Source organism: Mytilus californianus, unplaced genomic scaffold (assembly GCF_021869535.1).
Source record: "Mytilus californianus isolate M0D057914Y unplaced genomic scaffold, xbMytCali1.0.p SCAF_6, whole genome shotgun sequence".
NCBI lineage: Eukaryota > Metazoa > Mollusca > Bivalvia > Mytilida > Mytilidae > Mytilus > Mytilus californianus.
Window position 1 is genome coordinate 66,023,793 of NW_026262712.1, and position 26,845 is coordinate 66,050,637.

The following is a 26,845-nucleotide window of genomic DNA, read 5'->3' on the forward strand; positions in this document are numbered from 1 at the left end:
AAGGCCGTACGGTTGCTTATTATTGCTTACATCAACTTCATTTGAACTTTGGTGGCTAGTTGTCTCATGGGCTATCATACCACATCTCCTTATTTTTAAACTTAACAGAACTAACTTACTTACTAAATCCTCAACATAAACAACGGGAAAAAAAATATAAAAAACAAGATGAACAAAACACTGGGGCTTGATATTTACAAAAACCTGACTGCACAAATCTGTTTCAAAGGAAACCAATAATTGCTTATAAAAGAAGTGAGAACTTACAATTGTTGACTATAAACCTTAAAATAATAAATATGTGAAACACAAAAAACACAAAACTTCTTATATTGAGACTGATGAAGCCGAACTCTGATATATGCTTTCGTATATATTACACGACCGAAACACCAGACTTAATGTAAGGGCTAATTGCTGAACGTTGATGCTTTTATTGACACACAGGGAGCAATCGTTGATATTTTTCTTATTTTCTGATATCAAAAAATCATTTTTTGATATCAGGAATTCGAATTTTTGATATCAAAAAATCATTTTTTGATATCAGAAAATGTATTTCTTGATATCAAAATATCGTCAGTAATATTTGATATCAGAAAATCTATTTTTTGATATCAGAAAATGGATTTCTTGATATCAAAAAATGATTTTTTGATATCAAAAAATCGAATTTCTGATATCAAGAAATAAAGATTATTTTCTGATATCAAGAAATCGAATTCTTGATATCAAAAAAGACAATTTTTTATATCAAAAAATTGAATTCCTGATATCAAGAAATACTTTTTGATATCAAGAAATATTTCCTGATATCAAAAAATCATTTTTTGATATCAGGAATTCAATTTTTTGATATCAAGAAATATTTTTTGATATCAGAAAATAAGGAATAAATAGTAAAACGGCGCCTCATAAACCACAAACATGCACACCCTCAAACGTATGATCTATAGCCTATGCGTTCTTCTTAGGTTTGAAAGCATTATGGTAATTGACCATAAAACATAGTCGGCATGCAATAAACATCTAAACCGGACACAATTATCCAGATATGTATATCCTATTTCTGACCTAATGCATCGTAATTGAGACAAAAATAGAATGTTGTTTTCCCTCCATTCATAAATATGAATGTTCATTCATCAAAGAGAAACGGTTAGTATGTTTGTCTCTTCCTTGTTCATTAAGCCTGATTTTACGATTTGTTTTTAAGCCATGAGAGTTGCAGAGACTGATCTTAAATCGATTGTTTTGTATAATGTGCGTAATAATGAATTATGGGACCTCGTAATTGAATTTAACACATTCTAGACGGAATAACTTGTTGCTCCTTTGGAAATCGATTCACAGATCATTTTAAATTGATAAAAAAAACATGCGATACTTTGCTATCTTTATATTTATAAAATGGTTTTTGATGTCGTTATTATACAATATTTGACCATTCACATACGATGAAAAGCTATCTATATCTAACATGGTACATCAGCACGCAGATTTTATTACTTTAATCAAGGAAGTTTAAAGTAACTTCCAGTATTTTGTTTTGGTATTATCTAGTATTGTTTACGTAAAGATGAGTTAGGTTGTATGTAACGTTTAATAATTAGGCAGACTGTTTTCTAGACTGATTTCTTCTAGCACTTTGTATCTTTTGTCATTCGTTTCTAGACTTTGATATGTAGAAGCAATTATTTGGCTTTACTGTATTGTAAGTGTGTTGTCTCAATGGCGTATACCAACATCTCTTTATTTTCATACAACAAAAAACAACACAGGTAACCTGAGGTTTCATCTTCTCAAACTATCGAAGGATTCTGATTTGGTGCTACGCATATTCTTAAACTCACTGTTTGCGATTACACGGAGCTTTGGCCCTTTGACATTTTCGGAAAGAATGCAGAATTCCAAAAGTCAGACATACTTTATATACCCGGAATTAAAATAACAAATGTAATGATAAATTCTTTCATTTTTGTTTTTTTACTAGCACTGAACTGTGTGTTGTGTATTTTAAATATCTAAAAAATGTATGATATTTTGTGTAAATATACACTCTTTCTAAATGTTCTTTATATGCAAAATCTTCATATACATGGAGGAAATAAGGATTCATTCATTCATTCATTCATTCATTCAATCATTCATTCCTTCCTCCCTTCCTTCCTTCATTCCTTCCTTCCTTCCTTCATTCATTCGTTCATTCCTTCCTTCATTCCTTCGTTCATTCCTTCCTTCATTCCTTCATTCAAGCGTTTGAAAGAAATATATAAAAGTCTATCTATCTCATTAGTCTTGATTTTTCGAGAAAAAAAAATAGAAATGTCTTAAGGAAAAAAGTATCAAAGCATATTGCAAAAAGTGTTCTTTCTCTCAAAGGCAAATGAATAAGCTTCTTGGGACAAAGTAACATTTTTGTATAGTACTACCAGATAGCATTATACAAGGTAAAAACAATTGACACAAACATTTAGAAAACAAATTTCAAAATTGTAGATATGTAAAATGCCGTAAAACATCTCAACAAGGGACATTGACAGGAACATTTACTGTTCACATATATATGATAGTGCTTCTACAACAGACCCCTTATACTCTTAATCAAAACTGATCAGTTCGAAACGATTGATCTAAATTTATTCCACTTCAACAGTTCAACTGTGAATATGCCATATACTTTATAACCCTTTGCAGGGTCAAGTAGGAATGGTTCTATTTGATATAATCGATGATATCAGAGTTTATAAAAGTGTATGTCAGCATGGTACCATTATCTGCAGTTCAAGTACTTTAAGCATTCTTTTAAGTAACATCGATTATTCTTTCAACCTACAGGTATTTTCTTGCTTGTGCATTTGTTTTATTGTCTTTTGAACCAGTACTCTATGGGATTGTCCTTTTTAAAACTCATTTTAGTACGTTTTGTAATTTCACCAAGGGGATCAAAAGGGGGAGGATAGAGAGTTAAAAGACTTGGCGTTTAAACTCACCAAATGCCCTAAGTCAAGAGTTGTCGGTTACATCTTCATATTTTTGTCGTTTATAGATTTTCTTGTTGAAAGAAGATATTTGATAGTCTATGTTAAATATATTCAAAACATTATAAACTCGGGGCGATTTTTAGCTTGAAATACTGTCTAGACACTTGTCTGTTGTGGAGATTGTAGGGCGACCTCTATATGTCCGTTCATTTTTCGTGTCATTTCTTTGTTGCCTTTGACGTGCATTATTTTCTCTTATATTGCTTACCCTCCTAGAGCACCTGAATTAAATCCAGCTTTTGGTGGCGTTCTTATTCTAAATCTTTATAGTTTTCTGCATAGTGTTGTGTATACTGCTATTTGTTTGATCGTCTCTTTTTTATGCCCCACTTAGGGGCATTATGTTTTTCTGTCTGTGCGTCCGTTCGTCCGTCCCGTTCGTCCGTCTGTCCCGCTTCAGGTTAAAGTTTTTGGTTAAAAAGTTTGATTAAAGTTTTTGGTCAAGGTAGTTTTTGATGAAGTTGAAGTCCAATCAACTTGAAACTTAGTACACATGTTCCCTATGATATGATTTTTCTAATTTTAATGCCAAATTAGAGTTTTGACCCCAATTTCACGGTCTACTGAACATAGAAAATGATAGTGCGAGTGGGGCATCCGTGTACTATGGACACATTCTTGTTTGCAATTGTGTTGTCTTTTTTTGTTTTGATCCCCCCTTTTCAGTGTGTTCTCCCCCCCTCCTTTCGTAGTATCTTAATCACCTCAACGTAGAATTTTGAAGCCTAATTTCCTCGTCAATTTAATTTGACATGAAAAGGTTCCCTATATGCATATTGATCGTTGGCACTTATTGCACTGTATGATTAAACAGAACACAAGGTGCACATAATTGTATTTCAAATTGTTCCTCCCAAATGCACTTCATTATATTTAATCCGCTTTATAATTTTTGTGTCTTGATGTTTAATTAAAGAATCAGTTTTTTTCGCCTTGTTACAAGTAACGTAACGTAGTTTGTTGATCGATTTACTGTACGAAATAATCTCATATTGAAACTGGTTCAAAGTTACAAGTTTGGAGCATTAGAGTCGTGAGAGAATGATATTGCTCTCTGATGCAAATAGTCGTGGTGTTTATGAATCAAATGAATAATTAAATCTTTAACCCAGAAACATACTTTTGATTTTATCCAACAATGTCAACTTGAATTCATGGATTAAATTACAAATGATTTCTCCTATAAGCGGAAGGCGTTTTTTAGGGGGGAGGGTTAAAGTTTTATATCAAAATACCTGTGAATGACTAAAGAAGGAAATTAGAGACATTACCAAAAACAGTCATTATTACGCCATAAAGTCAAAGACTACATTTACAAGTCATAAGAACATTAAAATCTGTAAAACTTAGCACACCTGCTCCTTAAACACATTCTTACGGCTCTCTATTGCAGTGCCGTTAACAATAACGAATATTGCTGACTAAACGGTAAATAGTCAACAAGTTACAAAAACACCCATTTACCTAGTATACTCGAGTATTGACAACCTAATTCGCTGTTGAATATTACAGTCTTCATATGACTTCTTAGCCATTTTTAACAAGAAATAATCACAATTATTTTTATGCAGAGCATCCTCTTGACATCTGCTGCTTCTTCAAATCAAACTAAAATTATACCAGATAGCTTACAAACAACACAAGAATACTCGAAAAGTATGTTTTGACATGCAAGTATAATGATACTAAAAGATATATTTAATGGTTCTTGTGGAAAATTGACAGATATACACTTTGATGTTGTTTTTGTTTTTGTGGGTTGTTTTTGTGTGTATTGTAACTTAAGGTCAAAGCTAGGTTTAAATTGAGAGTCTGAATTTTTGACATTTTAAAACTTTGAGGTTTAAAGTTAAGTTTGAATTAGGCTTCTGTGTTTTCTGTATGAATACTACAATATAATGCAACTTTTAAAGCCAGACATGCAATTGCAAAATGCTATTTTATTAAAGTTGTTACTAGTTTATATATCTAATTCAAAATTGAAATTACAAGAAATGTAAATTGAAACGAAAAAACAGACTGAAACTTAACAGCTTTCATCACATGCAATCTATATAGCATATTGAAAAATCAAAGCATTTATTTTTCAATCATGGCTGGCATTTAATTGAGTTTCATTAATATATAAAAGAAAATTAAACTGCTGTAGCGATTTACTTTCAGATAAGATATGAATTCAATAACCAATTTTGTTATTTAAGATCTCTCTTTCTCTCTGCGAGTGTAGATTTGTGTGCGCTCTTTGCATTATTTTTATATATCGCGTACCTTCTAAATAAAAATGTATAAATCAAATCCCAAACTCCGTGGTAAATTGAAAAAGGGAAAGTCCACAAAGTTCTGACAAAATCAAACGTTATCAACCAACGGAACGAGTGGAAACAAATGTCAAATTCCTGACTTAGAACAGGCATTTTCAGAAGAAAATGGTGGGTTAAACCTGGTTTTATAGCTAGCTAAACCTCCCACCTGTATGACAGTTGTTTATAGTTCCGTTATATTGACAAAATTGGGTGAGTAACCCACTAGACATAATTAGTTAATGTGACAATAATTGGGATCCAGCATCCAAAACTGAATAAACAAACAACACAACTGACTAAAAAATTCAAACAAATATACAAATAAATTTAACAGACGCCAACATAAAAAGTTGCTGTTTTCGAATGTCCCTAATAAATACTACTTAACAATCACCAAACATAATTTCAACTTGGTTTTTAGTAAGTGTTCTACAACTATTCGTTTTGTACTTATAACTAGTTCGATTAATACATTTATACGAATACTTATTTATGTTTGTAATAAAGCATATGCGAATAATGAAAATAATTATTTTTAGAGTATAAAGACTATTTAGATGTACTAGATTATTTACTTGCTGTTGGTGGTCCTTTCGATTCGTTAGACAATATTGACTTTTCAACTCTCTACACTATTCTGTCATAAAATCAAATCGAACAGAAGTGTTCTTATTTATTGAAATGGTCTTTTTGAAAATCTTAATTCAGTATTATTAATTATGTAAAGCCTTCTTCTATAATGAAAAAGGTAAATAAGATATTTATATACTTACTGGAACCGGGATGAAATGATTACAGCTGTTAATTTTATCCTTGACCATATATTTTCTTCGTATCGGCAATAAGGTTTGTTGACCGATTGTAGCTCTTACTATGAGCACTAATTGCATCCTTGAATATCAGACATGGTACGGATTTTACTCATTGCTGAATGCCGCATAGTGCAATACATCTCCTTGTTCATATTCAACAAAAAACGTGGCCATGTATTTTTTTTTCTGCTTTTCTATTTATTAATATATCATACTATTTTATTCTACAATTTTTTGCATATCATTGAAAACTCTAAATGAGAAAAAAAAATAAAAAAAGATAGATTAAGCCTTACAGTTTTTTTTTTATCATGGCAGTTAAGATTGCTATTTGCTCATGAAACCAGGACCAACATATTTTGTAATTGAAATGAGTGTGATTTTGGACCTCGTTATACATTTTTAAACCTTGACTTTCTATACGGTATGTTTTTGCTCATTGTTGAAGGCCATACTGTGTCTATTTGATTATGTCTACGTCATTTGGTCTTTTTGTACGTTATTTTATTTGGCAGCATTTTGTCCAAGGTTATGGTTGTCTTTCTGATATTGTTAAACATCTTACCACCTTGTTTTATTAATTTTGTATTTACATTGTGTCATAGATCAAATTTATTCGTTCAGTGTATGTTCACATGTTTTTGTTAATATGTCTTTTGATTGAGTTAAGCCATTTCAATTGATATTTTATAATGTGTCTTTCTATGTTGTGATGTTACACTATTGTCAGGAACCTGATGTTCAGTGGTTGTCGTTTGTTGATGTGGTTCATAAGTGTTTCTCGTTTCTCGTTTTTTATATAGATTAGACCGTTGGTTTTCCTGTTTGAATGGTTTTACACTAGTCATTTTTGGGGCCCTTTATAGCTTGCTGTTCGGTGTTAGCCATGGATCCGTGTTGAAGGTCGTACTTTGACCTATACTGGTTTACTTTTACAAATTGTGACTTGGATGGAGAGTTGTCTCATTGGCACTCATACCACATCTTCTTATATCTATTTAGTGGATAGTTGTCTCATTGGCAATCATACCACATCTTCTTCTTTGTATATTAACCAACATTTCCTACATTATGGCAAAATAAGCGGTTTCAATGATAAAACACCGGACCTAAAATATCTAAAGATAGTTCTGCTTTAAAAAACTAAATATATGATCAAAGACTTTTGAAGTTAAAACAAATAAACATTGAATTTGAAAAAAAATCAAGATCCATTCCTGTGTTTCCAATCGAACTTGTTTTCTGATCTTTAATTAATGGGTTCTTAATTTATTTGTCTCATCACTATCGCTTTACAGGGTTTCTGTTTTCCACAAATGTGTCACTTTATGATATATTTATTTTGATTTTGTCCTTGAAAAATATATTTCCCTACGCATTAAATGCGTAAAAAATAAATCATCAATATTCGTGATAAAGACCTAAGAAAAATATTACCGAATTAAAGATCCTGTAAGAAATGATTAAGATCAAGCCAAGAATTGTGGAAATCGATGATGCAAATATCCACGTGTTTGTCTAATCATTTTCACTCCTTTATTCAATTATGTTAAATTTATTTACAAGTTGTCCGTTACTAGTTTAATCGTTACGTACCATCTAACACAAATACGAATAGCAATTACAAATGAAATCTGATTTATCAAATTGTTGATTGCAGCAAGTGATAACTGATTTGATAAAAGCTCAATGTTTACGTCTTCCACGTGTAGTACTATTATTCTAATAACCCTGCAGAGGCGATAGTATTGAATGAAAATCAGCTGATTTCTAAAACGGATTTTTGGATAGAGAAACATTACTTTTATTAATATTATAAAGGATTTTTAAAAATTAATGTGAAAATGAGTAGAAGGTGGTTATCTATTAAACGAAAAGCAAATAATTCTGAAGCCAGCAGCTTAAAGGTGAGGAATACTTTTCTTTATTTCTGTATGATTCTTTCAATTCTTTTTTTCTTATTTTACCGTCTTGAAGATTTTAGGGTTTTTTGTTTAAACATGAATTTATACATATATTTTTAATTACCAATATTTTCGTTTTACGCTTTTGTTTTGACTTGTTGATTTTGTATTGTTTTCGAATATGATATACAAGCCCTTTTGCAAATATGAATATGCTTGCGTATCGTTTAATTTTGATTTTAGGAATTATGTAATATCTGATTAAAACACAAACAAACGACGGTTGCACCATGTCTCGTTTGATCATTAAAACCTCAAAAATCACCATGTTTCAATTTCTGTTTTGTGAATTTGAAACTTCAACAATTTACAAATAGGAAATATAACGACACCCTTCTTGTTTAACAAAAAGGAAAGAAAACAAGCACATATTTACAATAAGGGAAGGGTAATATACGCGCTTCACGTCTTTTGTATTCAAACATTTTTTTTAACTTTTGTATTCATCGCAACGCTTGTAATTTGTTAGTATATGCATCCATTCACTCGTCCGTAGTTTTGAGATTGTCTGTGATTCTCGTTATTTAGATAACCAGGTTCTTTGTTCTTTTCGTTATTACATGCATTATTAACTTAGTTGTGTTTTTCAGTCTGTCTTTTTACAATTAGATTAGGTAAGTCAAACGATTAATTCGCTTATAATGAAAAGGAAGAAATTATTATACAAATTTTTTTAAAAACGTAACTTTGCCGAATTAAAGATACTAAGAAAGGTTATTAAGACGATTTCTTTGATAGAATACGAATTATATTCTATTAAAGAGTGAAAGTATTTCATCAAAAACCGTAATTTTACGATTGGTATAGAAATACAGCTACAACATTAAGTAATAGCCTGCTTAGATTTACCCCGTCACACGATATAACTCCTGCTACGAGGACGTACGCTTCAATATGCTATTCGAGTCTTATATCGTCGAAATGGAGACTTAAAATCTTTTGTCCTGTAAAGTGTATTTGAAAAGTAGCTCAGCTCTCGGCTCGTGTAAGACAAAAAAAAAGAGTGGTATTGATTAATACAAAATCTCTGTCTCTCCATAGCATATATTTTGTACATGCAGTTTTGGATTTTCAAATATGTTGGTTTCGAGCATCACTGAAGAGACATAAATTGTCGAAATGCGCATCCGGTGCAGGAAAATTTGCATCGTAAATGTAATCGCTATCTAATCAATTGGTAAATTGTTTAATTGGTTCACACAACGAATATGCTCGATTAGTGGCAATAGTATTTTACCGATGTTCAAATATCGTAAATACTTTTAGAATATACAAATCATATATACAAAACAAAATCTAGGGAATCGTATTGACTCCAAACGGAGCAAGACCGGGTAAGCTTCTTGAAATATTTATTACTAGGCATGAGTTATTTTTTCTGAAAAGTGGACTTGCATGAGAAGTAGTTTTTTCCCTCTTTTTTGTTATAGGAGAATATAGATGACCAATCTTAACCCTCTTAATAAACCCTCTTTAACTCGGTATTGAATATCGTTTTGGGCCAATAGACTAAGTATGTACAACATATAAGTGTTTCACGTTTTTGAGAAAAAAAGGTTTTGCGTCAGTTGCGTGTGCATGTCTATTTTAATAAAAAAAAACAAAGGATTGTGTCTTGAAGTGCCTTTAAGTATACTGGAATTACTAGTATATAATTGTGTCTACTCTTCAAATTCAGTAATCAAATTTTTCTGTTCAATTATCTTACATAATTACGGCAAAAATAACAAAAGACATCTAGAGGGTAATATGCAGTCATCAACAATAAACAGGTGTCTATACAGTATGCCCAGTTGCGCTCTCTGGTGTCATCACATGCATGCAAGATGTCAGGAAGAGAGAGGTACATGTACACGAAGTCATGAAAACAGAACGTCCAAACATAGTTTTTGAACACCATTTCCTATTATGGCCTTTAAGTATCAAAGTTATTGATAAAAAATCCGTAGCTAGAAATATTATACCCAAATGTTTCAGAGAAATTCGAAATTTGTTGGGTGATTTTCCGGTCTATCTCTTCTCACAACCAGCCTCATTAATAAATAAATTATATGTTTCTCAAAATGGATTTACACTTTAGCGTTTAGCAAACAAAAAGTAAAATCACAAAAATACTGAACTCCGAGGAAAATTCTAAAAGGAAAGTCCCTAATCAAATGGCAAAATCAAAAGCTCAAACACATCAAACGAATGGATAACAACTGTCATATTCCTGACTTGGTACAGGCATTTTCTTATGTAGAAAATGGTGGATAGAACCTGGTTTTAAAGCTAGCTAAACCTCTCGCTTGTATGACAGTCGCATAAAATTCCATTATATTGACAACGATGTGTGAACAAAACAAACAAAAACAATAGGTAAAAATGTCACAAATAGGGGTAAATAGTCTAATTCAGTAGGTCACATTCGTGAAAAGGGAACGGGATTGTAGTTACGACATAAGGAACATATCCGATATCATCTGTGAAACGGATATTCCATAACGGTCAACCAACTCGTGATGGCGTCCGTAAAATTTACAAAGTGATAATTTCAACTTCACCATTTGGAACTCTTGGTTTAAAAAAGAAAATTCATAATAGTCATTCTTCTGAAAAGTTGGGCGCAAGTCTTTTTTCCTTTTTTTTATTTTGATACAAGAGAGAAGGTCCTTCTTTACAAAAAAAGACTGTAACACGGTAATGAATAAAGCTTTTGCCCATTTATAATATGTAGGTGTAGACAATAATGTCTTGCAGTGTCGTGTACATGTCCTTTTAATTGCCATTATATAGTATACTAAAACAAAACGTGTATACTTTCATATTCAACAACAACAAAAAATCTGTAAAAATATCGCACTTTTGTAAGCCTTGTGATATTTTTTTAGCAGAATATTATTGTCCGATTTATTAAGGAATGAACAAATTCATATATACAGCTTCAGTTCTCTAAAATTACGCTGCATACTCTGAAGTGTCCCGTACGTGCATAGCATCACAGCGTTCAAAAGTCACTTGCTCGTAATACAACACCATTTAAGGATAGGGTCTTTCAAGTAATTCAAAACATCTCCTTGTTAGATGTAGTCAAAGTACTCTATCAGTTAATATTAAGTTTAAAATTTGTTTATGTGCTAATTTGAAAGTAAAGTATACGTATTGATTTCGTTTGTCCATTGGTCACGTCCACCGTTGTAGCTATGGGTCAGGTTTTTGACCAGATTAAGAACCATTTACATTTTTGTAATTCATTTTGTCATTTTTTGGTCGATATATTAGTCTGACTTGGAATGATAATCAACTTAGAAACAAGTCTCTCTTCATTTCCGTGACATCCATTTAATTTAGGAAAAAAAATTACTGAACATTTTCAAAGGAATGAAAAGAAAGAAATCTCTGTTTGCAGACAAGTTAGGCGAGCAATTTGGAATTGTGTTATGTTTAAACAGGTTCTCATGTATAATCGATGCCTTGCTACTTCTAATCTCTGATATTGGATATGAAAGTGTTAAAAATTTTGAAATGGGCAAAATACAACTGAACATGATTTTATGATCGAATATAGTTAGATTTATAACGGTTATCATTGAACATTTCAAAGTAACGGCGCTTCTATTAGTGATTGAGGGTCATATGTTTTATGATTTTTTATATTTCAGTTACACAAAATGCATTCCTTTATCGTAATATTCATACTGAATTAAAAATCTGCATTTAGATATAGTGGAATTACAAAAAAAAATCGTTATTAAACTTGCAGATGTTACGTGAGCTTAAGTGACTTTTTATTTTTCCTATACTGTACAATACGAATAAGGAGATATGATATGCTTGCCAAATAGGACAGCTATCCACCAAATGAGCATGACACAAACAGCTATTGAGCATTGTGTGGCCTTGAAAATAAAGCAAAACCGTAACCGTACAGTAAGCTATAAAATAAGCCACTGCATAATAAAATATGAAATAATTCAAAAGAGAAAACCAACGGTCTGATTTATGCTAAAATACTTACATGTTTTATATTGGATTTCGGGACAGGGGAAAATGTGTTTTAGATTTAGCAAATATACGAGACGAACAAGAAAGAACGCAAAAGTAAGATATAATTAAATTCAAACCGAAAGTTGTGTACGAATGCCACCAAGTGCAAGTAAAAAGTAGTATTTACTTGAAGGTAATGTAATGTATATATTGACAGTACATTGATGCGACAAGGTGAGTGTCTGAATAATTACGCCAAACATTCGTCGTAGGAAACGAGTATGAGAAATATACTAATCAACGAGGCACATGTAATTTGAAGAAAAACCACAACCAACATTGTGCATATAAAACTGTTTCTCGTTTCTCGTTTTTTATATAGAGTAGACCGTTGATTTTCCTGTTTGGATTGTTTTACACTAGTAATTTTAGGGCCCTTTATAGCTCGCTGTTCGGTGTGAGCCAAGGCTCCGTGTTAAAGGCCGTACTTTGACCTATAATTGTTTACTTTTTATATATTGTGACTTGGATGGAGAGTTGTCTCATTGGCACTCATACTACATCTTCTTATTTATATGAATAGTTTCGAAAGAGATTCCCTCCATCTATATCAACAATGAGACAATTGACGTTTGACTTGGATACAGACTCTTCAGTAGCAAATGGAAGCGATCTGGTGTGATTACGTATTCGTACACACCTTTATCAACAACAGAAAGAAGTCTTATGTATGCACACTTTATACATATTTTTGTGCGCATAATACTTAACATACTTGAGAACTAAACTAAATATAGGAAATTCTTATGACAAATTTGAAATACTTGGAAGGTGACTTTGAGTGGCGGGAGATGTACGTAGGAAGGGGATAGTTAATACAAGACATGATTTATTTTTCGGAAAAATTTCGCACTCTGGCAAAAAAACAAATGGATCCAAGGGATAAATGAAAAACAAACGAGAGTTCAAGCAAAAACTAAAATAAACCAATGTAATTGTCAGAGTTTCAACTGTTAACTCTTTAGGTAATAAACAAGACTAATATTTATGTTAAAACCAAAACATTTTTGGCTTGAAAGGGGCGTAACCCACTTTCATTCTATTTTGAGAGTGAGTGCATTTGCCCGTTTCCCTCTGCCAACTGTTCCACCGACCGTTCTGCAATTCGAATATATGAAAATAAATGATAATGAATAACCAGCCAGCACTTGATGCATTGAATAAACTTAATCCTCTACTTCATTCAGTTTTTGTAAACTCATTCATTTTGTTTATCAGAAAGGTAATAAACATAACACATAAAGCTTAACTTGAAAATTTTCAATAGTTTTTGTTATTCTGGTTACTTAATTTAAAGAGAAGGAATTCAATTTTGAGAGGATTTTATAAACAAGTTACTTTGAACTAACTTTGTAGATCTATTATTGTTTTGATAGATGTATATAATCAGTAAGAGGAATAAATATTTGTAAAAAGAGAGAAAAAAAAACATATTTCCTTTTCCAAAAATGTTCTCCTCATCGCTTTCCTGTCGTCGGTTTGGATTTACACTGGAAAAAAATAACCATCTCAACACTTAAAAATCAGTACTAAACGATCTCTTTTTTCGATTCATTGCTGTTTTCTACTTCCAGGAGGTTTAAAATTGAATGTAGGAAACCTAAAATGCAAATGACGCTTAGAATTGCCATATTTTTCTCCGTATACATATTATCATTCAAAAGCTGGTTGTCTCATAAGAAAACAATTTCGTCCTTCCATGGGTTCCCGTATTTAACCGATTCGAGAAATTCTAGACATCATGCTTTTTTAATTTAATTTCATAGTTCTTGTTTTGTTTTTTTTATTTGAAGGCACCTGCCACGAGCGGGGTTCGAACTCACAACCTCGGTGTTAACAGGCTAGTGACTACTGTAGATGAATTGTAGATGTAGGCCACTCTGCCCGAAAATAATAAGAACATTCTGTCTCTTCTATAAAAGTTGAATAAACTACATATACAGGGAAAATAAAACCAAATTCCCTACACTGCTAATGAAGCACTTTATCTTGACAAATGGGTTTTGTATTGGTTATTGCATCATTTGTGACAACTCCTGACGGTGCCCTTCCTTATATATAAGCGTCGGGTAGTCTAGTATTTACAAATAATACCAATGTCCTCTTCAACAATACATTTCATGTACTGCAATTATCAATTAATATATTTTGAAAAAAATATTTGAACGATTAGTTTTCATCTGAAATGTTCGTGCTGATATACATATTTTGGTGATTAATTACTGAGATGTGATTTTCTTGTGTCGAAACTTGCATTTACCATTGTTTTGTGTTACAAAAGAATTTCCAGGTTTTGTAACAAGAAATGCATATTTCGATCAGACTGTGTATTTTTTTCACAGCTAGATCTAAACGAAAATGACACTGAATGTTAGCTATATCACCATAAACCACTAATGTGTTTCTTTATTTGATACAACTTCTGCGGTAATCTATTACAAGTCAGATGTAATGAATTTGTAAAAATAAAATTAGATCGTTATTTTTCTCATTTTAACTATTTTCACAATTTTCATGTCGGTCTTTTTTATAGCCGACTATACGATGTGGGTTTTACTCATTGTTGATGACCGAAATACTTACGGTTGACATACTGGGGTAGGAGGGGCCTCGGTGGCTAAGTGGTCTAAGTAGTCCAACTACTGTATCACTAGCCAGTCAACAATGAGGTTGTGAGTTCGAATCCCGCACGGGGCAAGTGCCCTCAACTCCAATCTTAATTAATTAGGTTTGTCAGTTTTCCTACCGAAGGTCGGTGGTTCTCTCTGGGCACTCCGGCTTCCTCCTCCAATAAAAACTGACCGCCACAAAATAGCACAATAGTGTTGAAAGTGGCGTTAAAACACCAATCAATCAATCAATCAATCATACTTGGGTAGGCCTGCTTCGAATGATTCAGACAACAAAGGTAAGCGTGTTATACACCATTGTGTAGATAAATCAATTTAGATTTACGGCATAACAAGTTTTAGTGGGGTTGAAAACCTAGAAATCGAAATATAACGGAATTTCGCGACCAGATGACATTTTTCAAAAATGCGAGTTAAGTACCTTGTGTTATATCAAGGTATATAGGATTTTTTTTTCTGAAACAAGCGCCTGTGTATATAAATTTTAGTTATGTGCACTTTTTTGGGGAAACAGTAGTCCGAGATTACTCTGACGTCCAACGGTTGTTTTGCCAGACAAGCTGGGGCCGTGGGACGTCAGAGTTCGTCCCATATCAAAAAGTGGATATTTGCCCGTCCAAAATAGATGCGCTGCTTCGTCGCTTCTGGTGCCAACGGACGGCCTTGAAATTATATAAATCGGGTATCAATTTGTTCATTTTTCATTTATCTCTTCATTTATGTAAGTTTCACCTACCTGCCACCCTTTATTTTCTCATATTTAGACAGTTTTCACAGTGACCCACCGATTCTGGCATTTTGACTTTCATTTTGAAAGATTGGCATGTGATCACGAGAAAAAAGTAAGGCACAATGGACTATGGGAAATGATGTATGCATATGACCCTAGGTCAATATGAATATATAATCTAACACCTCGCTCATTTACGATGCAAGCAATGTAGATATCCGAGAGCTTCCGAATGTTATCGTGGTTGGCACTAAATGCTTAAGTGCCAATCTGCCTAAGAATCAGGCAGTGGTGAAAACATGACAAACAAAAACCCACTCAGGTTGACATTAATTTTTGTTCAAAATGTATAATGGTGCATGAATATAACATTCGTTTCCTTGTCCTGTTCTGGTAATTCAAGATATAATTTGGTTGAAATGCACTAGAAATGAAAAATTAAGGGGAGCGAACTCCGTAATTTGCTATCATTCTAACCAAAATTTATCTAGAGATTTTTCGAATTACCAGACACGCAGAAACGAAAGACCTACCATTTCTAAATCAGGATGAGGGTAACTTCAAAATAGGATGGTTAGGTCGGTGGGTTTTTTTCGGACATGTTTTGATTTTTTTCAAAATTGCCTGATTCTTACAAAGACTTAACCCGAATAACAAAGACTGGCACTTAATACCGATCTCCTGTAAAGGAGGTGAAAAATCGTGGTTGGCTACTAAATGTTAAATATCGATCTCCTATAAAGGAGGTGAAAAAAGTATAAATATTTGCATATTTGAGTCTCGAGGTCGCGAAATCTCTCGCAACTTGACGTCCATTTGAAAATAAAAGTAAAAATGTCTGAATCGATGGGTCACTGTGAAAACTGTCTAAATATGAGAAAATAAAAGGGGGCAGTAGGTGAAACTTACATAAATGAAGAGATAAATGAAAAATGAACAAATTGATACCCGATTTATATAATTCCAAGGCCGTCCGTTGGCACCAGAAGCGACGAAGCAGCGCATCTATTTTGGACGGGCAAATATCCACTTTTTGATATGGGACGAGCTCTGACGTCCCACGGCCCCAGCTTGTCTGGCAAAACAGCCGTTGGACGTCAGAGTAATCTCGGACTAGGGAAACAGGAGATGGGAATGCATGTTAATTATAATGTCTGGATTATATACTGCAATGCTGAGAAACCCAACGACACAAAATAAACAATAAACACCTAGAGGTCAATACACACCTAGAGGTCATCAACAATAGTCAATCGTCTGAAGTATAGGTGTAATACCACCATTGTTTTTCCCCTATTAGTCTTTGTAAATTTGCACTTTTCAAAAAAATTGTGCAGAATTTATCTTTATTTCAAATAAAGAAATACTAGGCACGAGTAAAGTTTTATCCTGTCCAGTACTACAGTCAAAATTTCACATAACATTTCATTGCATATAAGATGCTAACCATCACTAGAAGTTAACAAATCAAATTTTCACCCCTTTTTTTCCTGTGTACAAGCTTTAGTAACCACGTAACCTCAAGTTTCCAAAATATTCTATAGAAACACCAAATAAAAAAAGAATGGTGCTTTGAAACACCCAAGATATATGTTTAAGACTCAGAATTTTTTTACTGCAATGAAATGTAAGATTAATTTCCTACAACTGTCAAATTCAAGGGAATATTTTTTCGAACCTTTTTCGTATGATGCAACCGGATGTGACGTACTATGATTTGGTGGTATTACACATATATCAAGCTCTAAATTTCCCGAGGAGTCTTCTCTGCGTATTTAAATATTGACGTGTAAACATTTGATTAGTGTCATGTTGTACACAGTATTAGTTGAGCTTTTGGCTGGTGGTGTTTGAAGAACATATGAGAGAAGTTACAAGTTTACACTAAATGCACTTAAAGTTTTTTATATTGCAGCATTCGTGTATTTTTTTTTTTTTTTCAAACTATATAAATATAGCAAACTGATATCAATGCCCCAAAAATAGCAGTCGCACTGAAACAACAACAGTATAATAATAACCTATATCAAGAATTGTATTCAGGTAAAAAGAAGGACAATTAAGAAAAGACAAATAGATATTTTATTACAGTCTCACCTCTCTGATGACATTAAATCTTTACATATATTGATAAAATCATAGTTTGAAAAAATCTGAATTTATTGTCATTGGATGAATTAACATGATAACAATCAATTCGCCTCTTTAAAATCTAAAGGACTTTGGGTAATTTCATTGTTCGTACACCAAAATGAAAATAACGTTACGACATTGGTTGAATTTCCATTGTTTATAGTATGTTTTTAACCAATCACAATGTTTTGGGGTACGATTTTGAAAATATTTCCCAGAATGCATTAGATTCTGAAACGGCGAATTGAACTAGCATAATTAAATAGTTCAGCACTCAAATCTGCATACACTAGACAGTTTAGTAATGCATGTTTCTCATCTTCGATAGTATCATTTTATTACATTTTGCATGATAATACAATCTATTCTCATCAACAATTCCTTCATATAGCCCAAGTTCTATTCTTAGAGGCGTAACATCACACCTAAATTTTGTATATGCACTCTAATATTTACCAGACATATTTATATATTTTTCTTTATAATAATTCTTATTCAAATAATCTATATGTAGTAGCTCAGTGGCAGTGTCCCTACCTTTATTACACATTAAGTTAGAGCCTCTCATTCAAATCGTTATTAAAACAAAATTCAACAGATTGAAAATGATAAGTTTAGCAAATGCAGAGATAAATGGTCCTCTTTTTAATAACGATTTGAATGACATTTTTTTAATTAGTTATTTTTATAAATACTTGTATTATAAAACTTGTTTGTAAAAACTATTTTTTAATGTCGTATCAAAGGAATCATGCTTCAACATTAAATTCCTGGTTTTTTTTTGGTATAAAATGTAGTAAAGGGACCCGTAGGAAATGTTTGGTGAGTTAAATATCCCTTATCGTCTCAATAAAGTATCCGCTTATTACCTATTCTTCTCACGTTTCAGAATCTACTTAATTGAGTTATTATAATCTATTCTTGTCCTAAATATGAATGTAATATTTGTTAACGGACAATAGTCAATCAATCAACCAATCACATACTGTGCATATACAAGTATTTGTTTTAACTGTCATTTTGATTTGAATGTCGATTTTGGCGTACATATGCATGCATCAGCTCTCTTCCAAAAAATTGAAAACAACACTTTATAAATTTCAAGCGTCCGAAGCGCTTTTCTGGATTTACCTTCATCAGGAACGCTCAAAGCCGAATATTTGAAAGCAAAGGATGTATAAGAACCGAAACAGTTGAAGAGCTATATAACAAAAAGGACCTAAAAAAATAACCAAATCCATCTAAAGTCAACTTTGACTGAGGGAGTTGAAACTTTAGTTTATAATAATTTCAAGATTTGTTAACGGACAATTTTAGAAAGGTTTGTTATAAATCATATCAGTACCAAAAGTACTGACTACTGAGCTGATGATACCCTCGGGGACTGATAGTCCACCAGCAGAGGTATCGACCCAGTGCTGTAAAAAATGAAAACAACACTTTGTAAGTTTCATGCGTCCGAAGCGCTTTACTGGATTTCGCTCAAAGCCGAATTTTCGAAAGCCAAGGCCAAGTTTTACAATAATACAAAATGATACATCATGCATGTGCACAATCAAGGAATATTCGAGTACTTAAAAAAATGACATGAGGTTTTGTTTCAATATTTTATATTTTGTATTCGATTCTTTATAATAATAGAATATCTTAGTCAGTGATTATTGTGTGGGAAAGTAGCTATTCGTTGATCTTTTGGTCAATAATTCCTAAATTAGTGAACTCATAAAGAAGTGATAACACTGCAAAAGATTTACTCTCGCTAATCACTGTAAACGTCTAACCCTGAAAGCATTACAAAGTTTAACTTAGCAACAAATTTTATCAAATCATGCGACAATAGAACATTTTCCTGTTTCCGAGTGACAGTAATTAACCTCAATTTGGGTGAATTATAAGTTCCTGAAGTACCTAAATCGTTTATGGTCATACATTCATGCGTTTTACTTTTTTACTGAACTTCAAAATAAACTCACCAAAAACCATTTATTAATTGCAAATGCATAATCAAACTGATACACCATTTAAACTAATAATTGTTTATTACAAGTTTTGATACAAAGGAAATAAGTATGTATCTTTTCGGAAAATCAATTTTGCAGTTAAAAAAAGACGTTTTAACCCTAAATGAAATTTCCTAGAATATTTTGAAACATTTCAGCGCATTAAAAGTCTTTTGCAAGATTGCATTAGTGTTTTATTTCTTTTTGCCAACATGAAATGAGATTTGGTGTAACTAACATTCAAAGGACTTTGTAATTGTTTTTGACAAATCTATCTTTGATAGTTTCTGCTAATGTCCGCAACGTGAATAGTCGCAAGGCAATGTACAGCGAAGCAATGTTTTCACACACTTAACTATTTTTTTGTTGTTGCTGGATTTCTAATTTACTGCTGTTTAGTCCTTTAATTCGTTTTCGATATTTTTTTCAAAGGTTGTTAATTTTTCCGTTTGTATCAAGTTTAAACGATCATTCAAATCGGAAGTTACTGACAAATCGGCTACCTTAACAGCGAAAATGAACTATCCTCCAATAAACGGTTCAAAACATTTAGACTACTTTAAATTTTGGATCGGTTATAAAAAAATGTTTTCTATTCATAAACAAATATCGTATATACAAAGGGAGTTGATTAGTTTTGCCAAGAATATGAATATCAATATTGGATCGAAGCTTTGAATCGAACATTAATAATTCCAAATGCGTAATATCTAGATTGTATAACCAAGCAGTCGGGTAAATACGTCAAATCATAATTATCCTTGACTTAATAATTTCCTTAATTCGTCCCATGTGTAACTGTCACGCCATTCTTGCAGTATGAAGTTTTGTAATAGAAAAAATGATATTTTGATTTGATGCGCTTTTTATCATATTGCTTTCGGGAAGATGACAGAGGTTTCTTTTTCTTTCTCTTATTATCAAGATGACTCAATTTTCTCGTCTTTAATCGGAAAAATGAAAATAGTAAAAAGAGATGAGAGCCAAGTAACATTTTGTTTCAGTAATTCTTCAAGATTCTTTAGATTCTTTATTTCTTATAAAACCAAGTTAATGGTACAAAGAAAGTTATTCTGGATAACATACTTCTGTATTGATAATTCTGATTAATTTACACAAAATGTTTCAATACCCGAATATTATTTTTAAAAAAATAATCTGCCTGCCGAATTTACTCGGCTTACATAGTAAGGTTTAAGAAAGCGCTTCTACTTTCTGTTAGAGCTGTACAGTTTAGAATATCCACTATCTTCGTAGAGTTTATATATATATATCTATACAAAATATTTCTCAATTTCCTATCAGAACTATTTACAATGTTAGACCAAAAGGTTACCATACGGTGTTCCACATATCCTGACATAGGATAAGCGCCGAGCTCTCCATAAACCATTAAGCTTGGGGTTGATTTTATCAAATTTAACAAAAATTTACAGAACTTCAAATGGACACTTTCTGTTGTATCAATATTGCTAAATCCCCAAATTTCACAGCCGTATAGCAGTATTGGTCTAACGATTTTATCAAAAAGATCGTACTGACATTTAACTGTCAGGTTATGTAAACGGTCCTTTTTTAGAACTTCATACATAGCTTTGATGGCTTTACTAATGAGTTGATTTTAAGCACTTGTGAAACTACCCATTTCGGAAAAAATAATGCCTTATTATGATATATCCTTGACAGTTTCTAAATTATTACCATCATGTGTAAAATTTAGATTGTTTGACAATCTTCCATTACCAAAAATAACAATTTTTGTTTTGGTTGGATTTACCTTCAGTTTCCATATGTCACAGTATTCATAAAATGTATTTAGCTGCTGTTGAAGATCTTGAGCAGTTTCAGAAAATATAACAATATCATCTGCATAAAGTAGTACATAAGGTTTCAGGTAAATATTAATTTGTTCTTCTATTTCGTCTGTCACTGTGTTCAAACCTAATACATCATTTCTATGAAAAAAATTCTTCCAGTTCATTCAGATACAAAGAAAAAAGAAAATGAGATAAGTTTTCTCCTTGTCTAACACCAACATTACATGGAAAGTATTTGGTAGTTTCACCATTAAATGAAATACGAGATTGGATAACACTATACATGTTAAAAATTACATTATACATTTCACCATTTATATCATTTAAAAGTAATGTTTTGCCACAGGCCATTTCTCCAAACGGCATCAAAAGCTTTAGCAAAATAGATAAAAGCACAAAAAAGTTTCTTCTTTTTGTTTTTCATCGTCTTAATAAGAAAATATAAAAAGAATAAATTATCAATGGTGGCGTATCCTTTCCGGAAGCCTCCTTGGTTTTCGCATATCAAGCTATGTTCTTTCGAATATTTATTTAGTCTGTTATTTAATAGAGATGTGAAAAGTTTCCCAAAGCAGCTTATTATGGTGATAAGTCTGAATTTTTTTGGATCAAAGTTTTTATTTTTGTGCATTGTTTTTAAAACAAAAATCATTCAGATAAGACCTTAATTACTGCAATAGTTCTGTGGTCTCCCAAAAGTTGTTCTTAAAATTTGTGGAAGTGAGCGGACTACATACATACGTCGTTTATTCGAGTTCTTTAAGTCTCTTAACATTTATTGAAATCCACCAAAATTGCAGTGTTAAATCATCTACAGGCATTTATTATTGATATCAATGCCATGTTCAGAAATACGTTGTCTCATTAGCAATCATATTACTTCTCCTTATTGTCCCTCGCGAAATGCGTTGTTGGGTGGGGATGGGGTGGGGGTTGGGGACATAGAAATACCGGGCGTCCGCCCGTGCGTCCGTGCGTCTGTGCGTCCATCCGTCAATATCGGATATCAGCAATTCTCATACAAGTTAAAAAATTAGTGCCGGTCAACAATTTTTAAAAGAGTGATATACCCTTGGAAATATTGATTATATGGAAAATTGCAACGTAAGCGCTCTCAAGTACGCAATTCTTGTCAGATTTTTATCAAATTTATGTCAGATGTTTATATCAGCAATGTCTCGGACAAGTTCGAAAGCGATCCCGATCAACTAATTTAAAAAGACGGTTATGCCACATGGAAATATTAAGTATATGGAAAATTGTCTAGTGAGCGTTTTCAAGCCCGGTAACATTTCTTTAGGATATTTATCAAAAGTTTTAAAGAAACACCCAAACAATGTTTTTTTTTTTTAGTTTTTGCCCTTTGACAGAGAGAATATGTGCAACACGGGGTACATTTATACTGTTCTTTTATTTTTATATTGATCTAAAATAAATCTAAAGGTTAGCACTATCATTTTTGTATCTGTACGACAAAACGTATACTTTACTACTGATACAATGTTAGGAAAGTCTTTTTTATTCATGTTTTGTATTAATTCAAAAACTTTGCCAAAATCTATCAAAAACGCTGTTTAAGCCTTCTTCGTTAGAAGCATTTATAATTTGATTAACCAAAAATGGTAACAAATAAAACCGTGATACTGTACGTTTGAGCAAATATCGATACCTTTTTTTATATGGCCTTCGTGAGAAATGAATTCAGTAGAAATTATGCAAACCTTTATGTAAGCTGAATCGTACTGTGTTAAGTGGGTATTTTTAAGAACCTTAAGGTATGAGTTGGCGGTTCCTGATAATTTTGTTGGTAGAAATTTAAGTGTGTGTTCCAGACATCCTTGTGACCTAGAACAAAAAGGAAATGCCATAACTTCTAAAGCGGCACGGTCATTTCTCTTGTATTTGTTATAATCACAATGTAAAAGTCTAAAGATTTTCGAATCATACTGGAATTTCAATCAACTTTTTTTTAACAACTTTACAAATTTCTGAAAAATAATATATTTGTTATTTAGCGTAACATGTTGCTGTTGGATGCATACACCTTATCGCTATTTAGTCCATTCCGGAAAAAAAAAACCCAGTCATTTAGATAACTTCCTGTTTGGGTCAAGCGTCGCAAAAACAAAGGTCATCAGTATTGAGCTAAGGGAGGAAAATGTGTAGAAGGTGAACATTCTGAAACTTTTATAGTTTATGAACTAATTTTTTAAACACAAATTAAAGTAATAAAAATGCTTTGTATGTATACTTACAAACTGCAATAATTCGAAAACAAACATGCAACATTTGCAATTTCGTATCTTAATACACCTTATCGCTATTTATTCCATTCGAGATGAGTTCTGAAATTTCACAACTCCTTCAAACCAGTTGAAGCTATCTTGGGCACTGTTTAAACAATGTACTGTGCATAAAATTTTTCAAAGAGTTATGTTTAAACCATTGTAAAAACTTCAAACAAAGCATTTTTCTTACTTTGATTTGTAAGGTCGTACTATTAAGAATAAGTCATTATATTGCTAGAATTTTAAAATACACACATTAAGCTGTGAGCGAGTAAACTTAAGATTGAAAGACTTTTCGATACTGGTCCTGGTTTTAATTAAAATTGGAGAAGAAATTGGCCCTACCTCGTAATTGATTTCTATTATGAGTTGGAACTTTATTCCAGTAAAAACCTGAAACCGTCGAAAAACTTCCTATATTTTTATTAGAAGTTCTGTGGTTTTTTATCTTTCGGAATGTATTTTTTCTCAATTGAATTGGCGTTAATAACCTAATTATACTCTTCCGTGTTTTTCATAGTAAAAACTCTTGTCTAGGTAAAGTGCACAGCACTGATAGTCTAGTCAATTTAGTGAACAACCTGCAACTAATTGCAACACAAAGTTTTTCTGTGAAAAACAAGTCTGTTACTATCTATGAACAACATACTAAAACTATACAAAAATATATTTTGCGGAAAGTGGTGTAATTAATCAAAAATTTTTGTAGTAAAAGTAAGGTTATATGAGTTGCTTCCCCTTATTTGCCAAAGTTGGAAAAATAAATTTATTAAAAAAATGTTCTGTATTTTTCAAAACAGTTGGAACAAAACATTACAATACATAAATATCTCAATTCAAAAGAATAATATTACAAATGCATCACTTTCATGTCTCAAAATTTGTATATTTGAATAAAGATATAGACCGAGATAGTGTTCTGCTATTTTACAATCCAAGAATCTAATTCACCACCACAGTGTTGGTATATGTAACCTATAAATGGTAAACTGTACTGAATTAGATTATCCAACTTAGTCACAATCTTACTCGGTATCTGAAAGAATTCAGCCCCTGTGTTAAAGGCACCAACAGTTATTTTTTTTTATTGGGGAGGGGTTCTCGAAACACATGTTTTGTCCTTTATAAAACAAATGTTATTGCAAGACTTAATTTTTGAAATTCAAAGTCTTTAATGTATTTTTTTCCACAACTTAATGAGGAAACGATTTTTTTTTTTCATTTTCCTTCTGGAACAAACATGATAAGATTTAGAATCCAACAATGTTTTTCATATGAGTGTTAAATGATTGTATTTTAAATATTTTTTCACAAATGAAAATTTCAGGCTTCTTGAAGCAAACATATATAGCTATAGCTACTCATGTAATTAGCGATGATCTCAGTACTCACACACCATATACATAAAGCTTAACACTGAATCCACTTTTCACTTTGGTTGCTAATTGGATGTGTACTGATTTATATTTTAGTCGGTGCCAACAGTATTTATTCATCAACTGTAATTAGCTTTGAACTAGCTATTAGAACTCAGTGTCGTTTTGTTAATTGGTTGTATACTCCGTGCTGATCTCTTTGAGTCCAGCCCTTTCCAACTGAGTTTTACAATTTGTTCTTATGTTGTTTGCTATTTCAAAACTGTTTCTGATCATGGGAGGGTTGAGTGCTCGCAAACATGGTTAACCTTGCACACTATGAATATGCTTATCACAAGTAAGAGGCCTTTTATTACTTGCTGGTTATTGTTTGCTGTCTGTCATATTTTTTTTTTCCCATTTATTATCTTAACAGTTTTATATTTTAATGATGAGCTATTATAGTTGCTAACATCCACATCATTGTGTTCTCTTGTGGAAAGTTTTCTCATTGGCAATCATACAACATCTTCTTATGTTTTAAAGTGGGGAGATTTTACAATAAATTATGGTTTCACTGGCAAGCGATCAAACATACTACCAAGCTTAAGAGATCACTGATAGAGTTTAGTGGACCTGAAAAGCTAAACATTTATATTCTTTAGGCAAGAGTTGTATTTTTTATATATTTTTCTAAGTTTCGTTCAAATGAGTTGAATACAGGTCAGCACATTCCGGAAGCAAAAAACGGCGCCTTTATCATTGATATTTCTGTAATAGAGTATAATTATGAATAAAGAGAGATTTGAGGTTTTTAAAGTCAATGAGAAAGCAACCCAATCGACTAACTAAAACCAACAGACATAATTTCAGATTAGACATGACTATCTAAACGTTATCTCTGGCCAAAAGACGCCCACTTTTTTACAGTTTTTAGGCTGAAGCTAATTACCTTTTATTAAATTAATTCAATGAGATATCTTAAAGACGGAACTTGGTAATGTTTTTTTTTATATATATATATCTTTGATCATAATATTTTCATACAGCAGACAACCCATGTTAGTTCTTTGTCATTATCATTTGGTTGATGTTTCAGACCACCACATACAGGTTTACAGGGTACACACATAAGGCGCTGTTACTATTAACACTTCCTCCAGGAAGTGATCCCATCAATTCATTCAACAGTGCTTATCTCATTTTCAACATCCAAAATTGGATCACTTTGGTACAATTACTATTTAAATTCAAGCTCTTGAGGTAAACTTATAATCATATTGACAAAGCTTCCCTTGAAATTGCCTTAAACAATATCAGATCTACATTTCATGCTAATTCAGTGAACTAGTATATGTTCCCTAATTTAAAAAGCTTATATATTTGAAATTAAACGTGGATATTGATAGAAATTGCTAAATAAAATTAGTTTGTGTTTAACTGTGACTTTATGCAATTCAAATGTTGAAAAAGTAGCTAATGAAAAAATATACAAAAAAGGACTACAATCAATGACGATGCAAGGACACTAGAAAAATAACTCTTCCAGCAAATTAACATGACAAAATCAAAGTCAGTAACCAAACTGATTTACAGTTATTTTTGAACACAATAATTTTTTTGTTTATTATACCTACATGTATAATTACTATAAATACAAACAAGAAAATGTACATAACAGAAACATAAGATACAAATTTCAAACTTTCACAAAATGCACTTCTTTAAAACTGAGTTTTACTG

The 26,845-nt window shown here is 32.0% G+C and overlaps 1 protein-coding gene across 1 annotated transcript in view; it reads left to right on the forward strand.

Moving 5' to 3' along the window:
- The first annotated feature begins 8,003 nt into the window (after window positions 1-8,003).
- Window positions 8,004-26,845, forward strand: part of LOC127706577 (uncharacterized) — a 60,140-nt gene continuing 41,298 nt past the window's right edge. Inside the window, exon 1 of the mRNA XM_052211233.1 lies at window positions 8,004-8,066. Within this exon, the coding sequence (XP_052067193.1) occupies window positions 8,004-8,066 (63 nt within the window). The remainder of the gene's footprint in view (window positions 8,067-26,845) is intronic.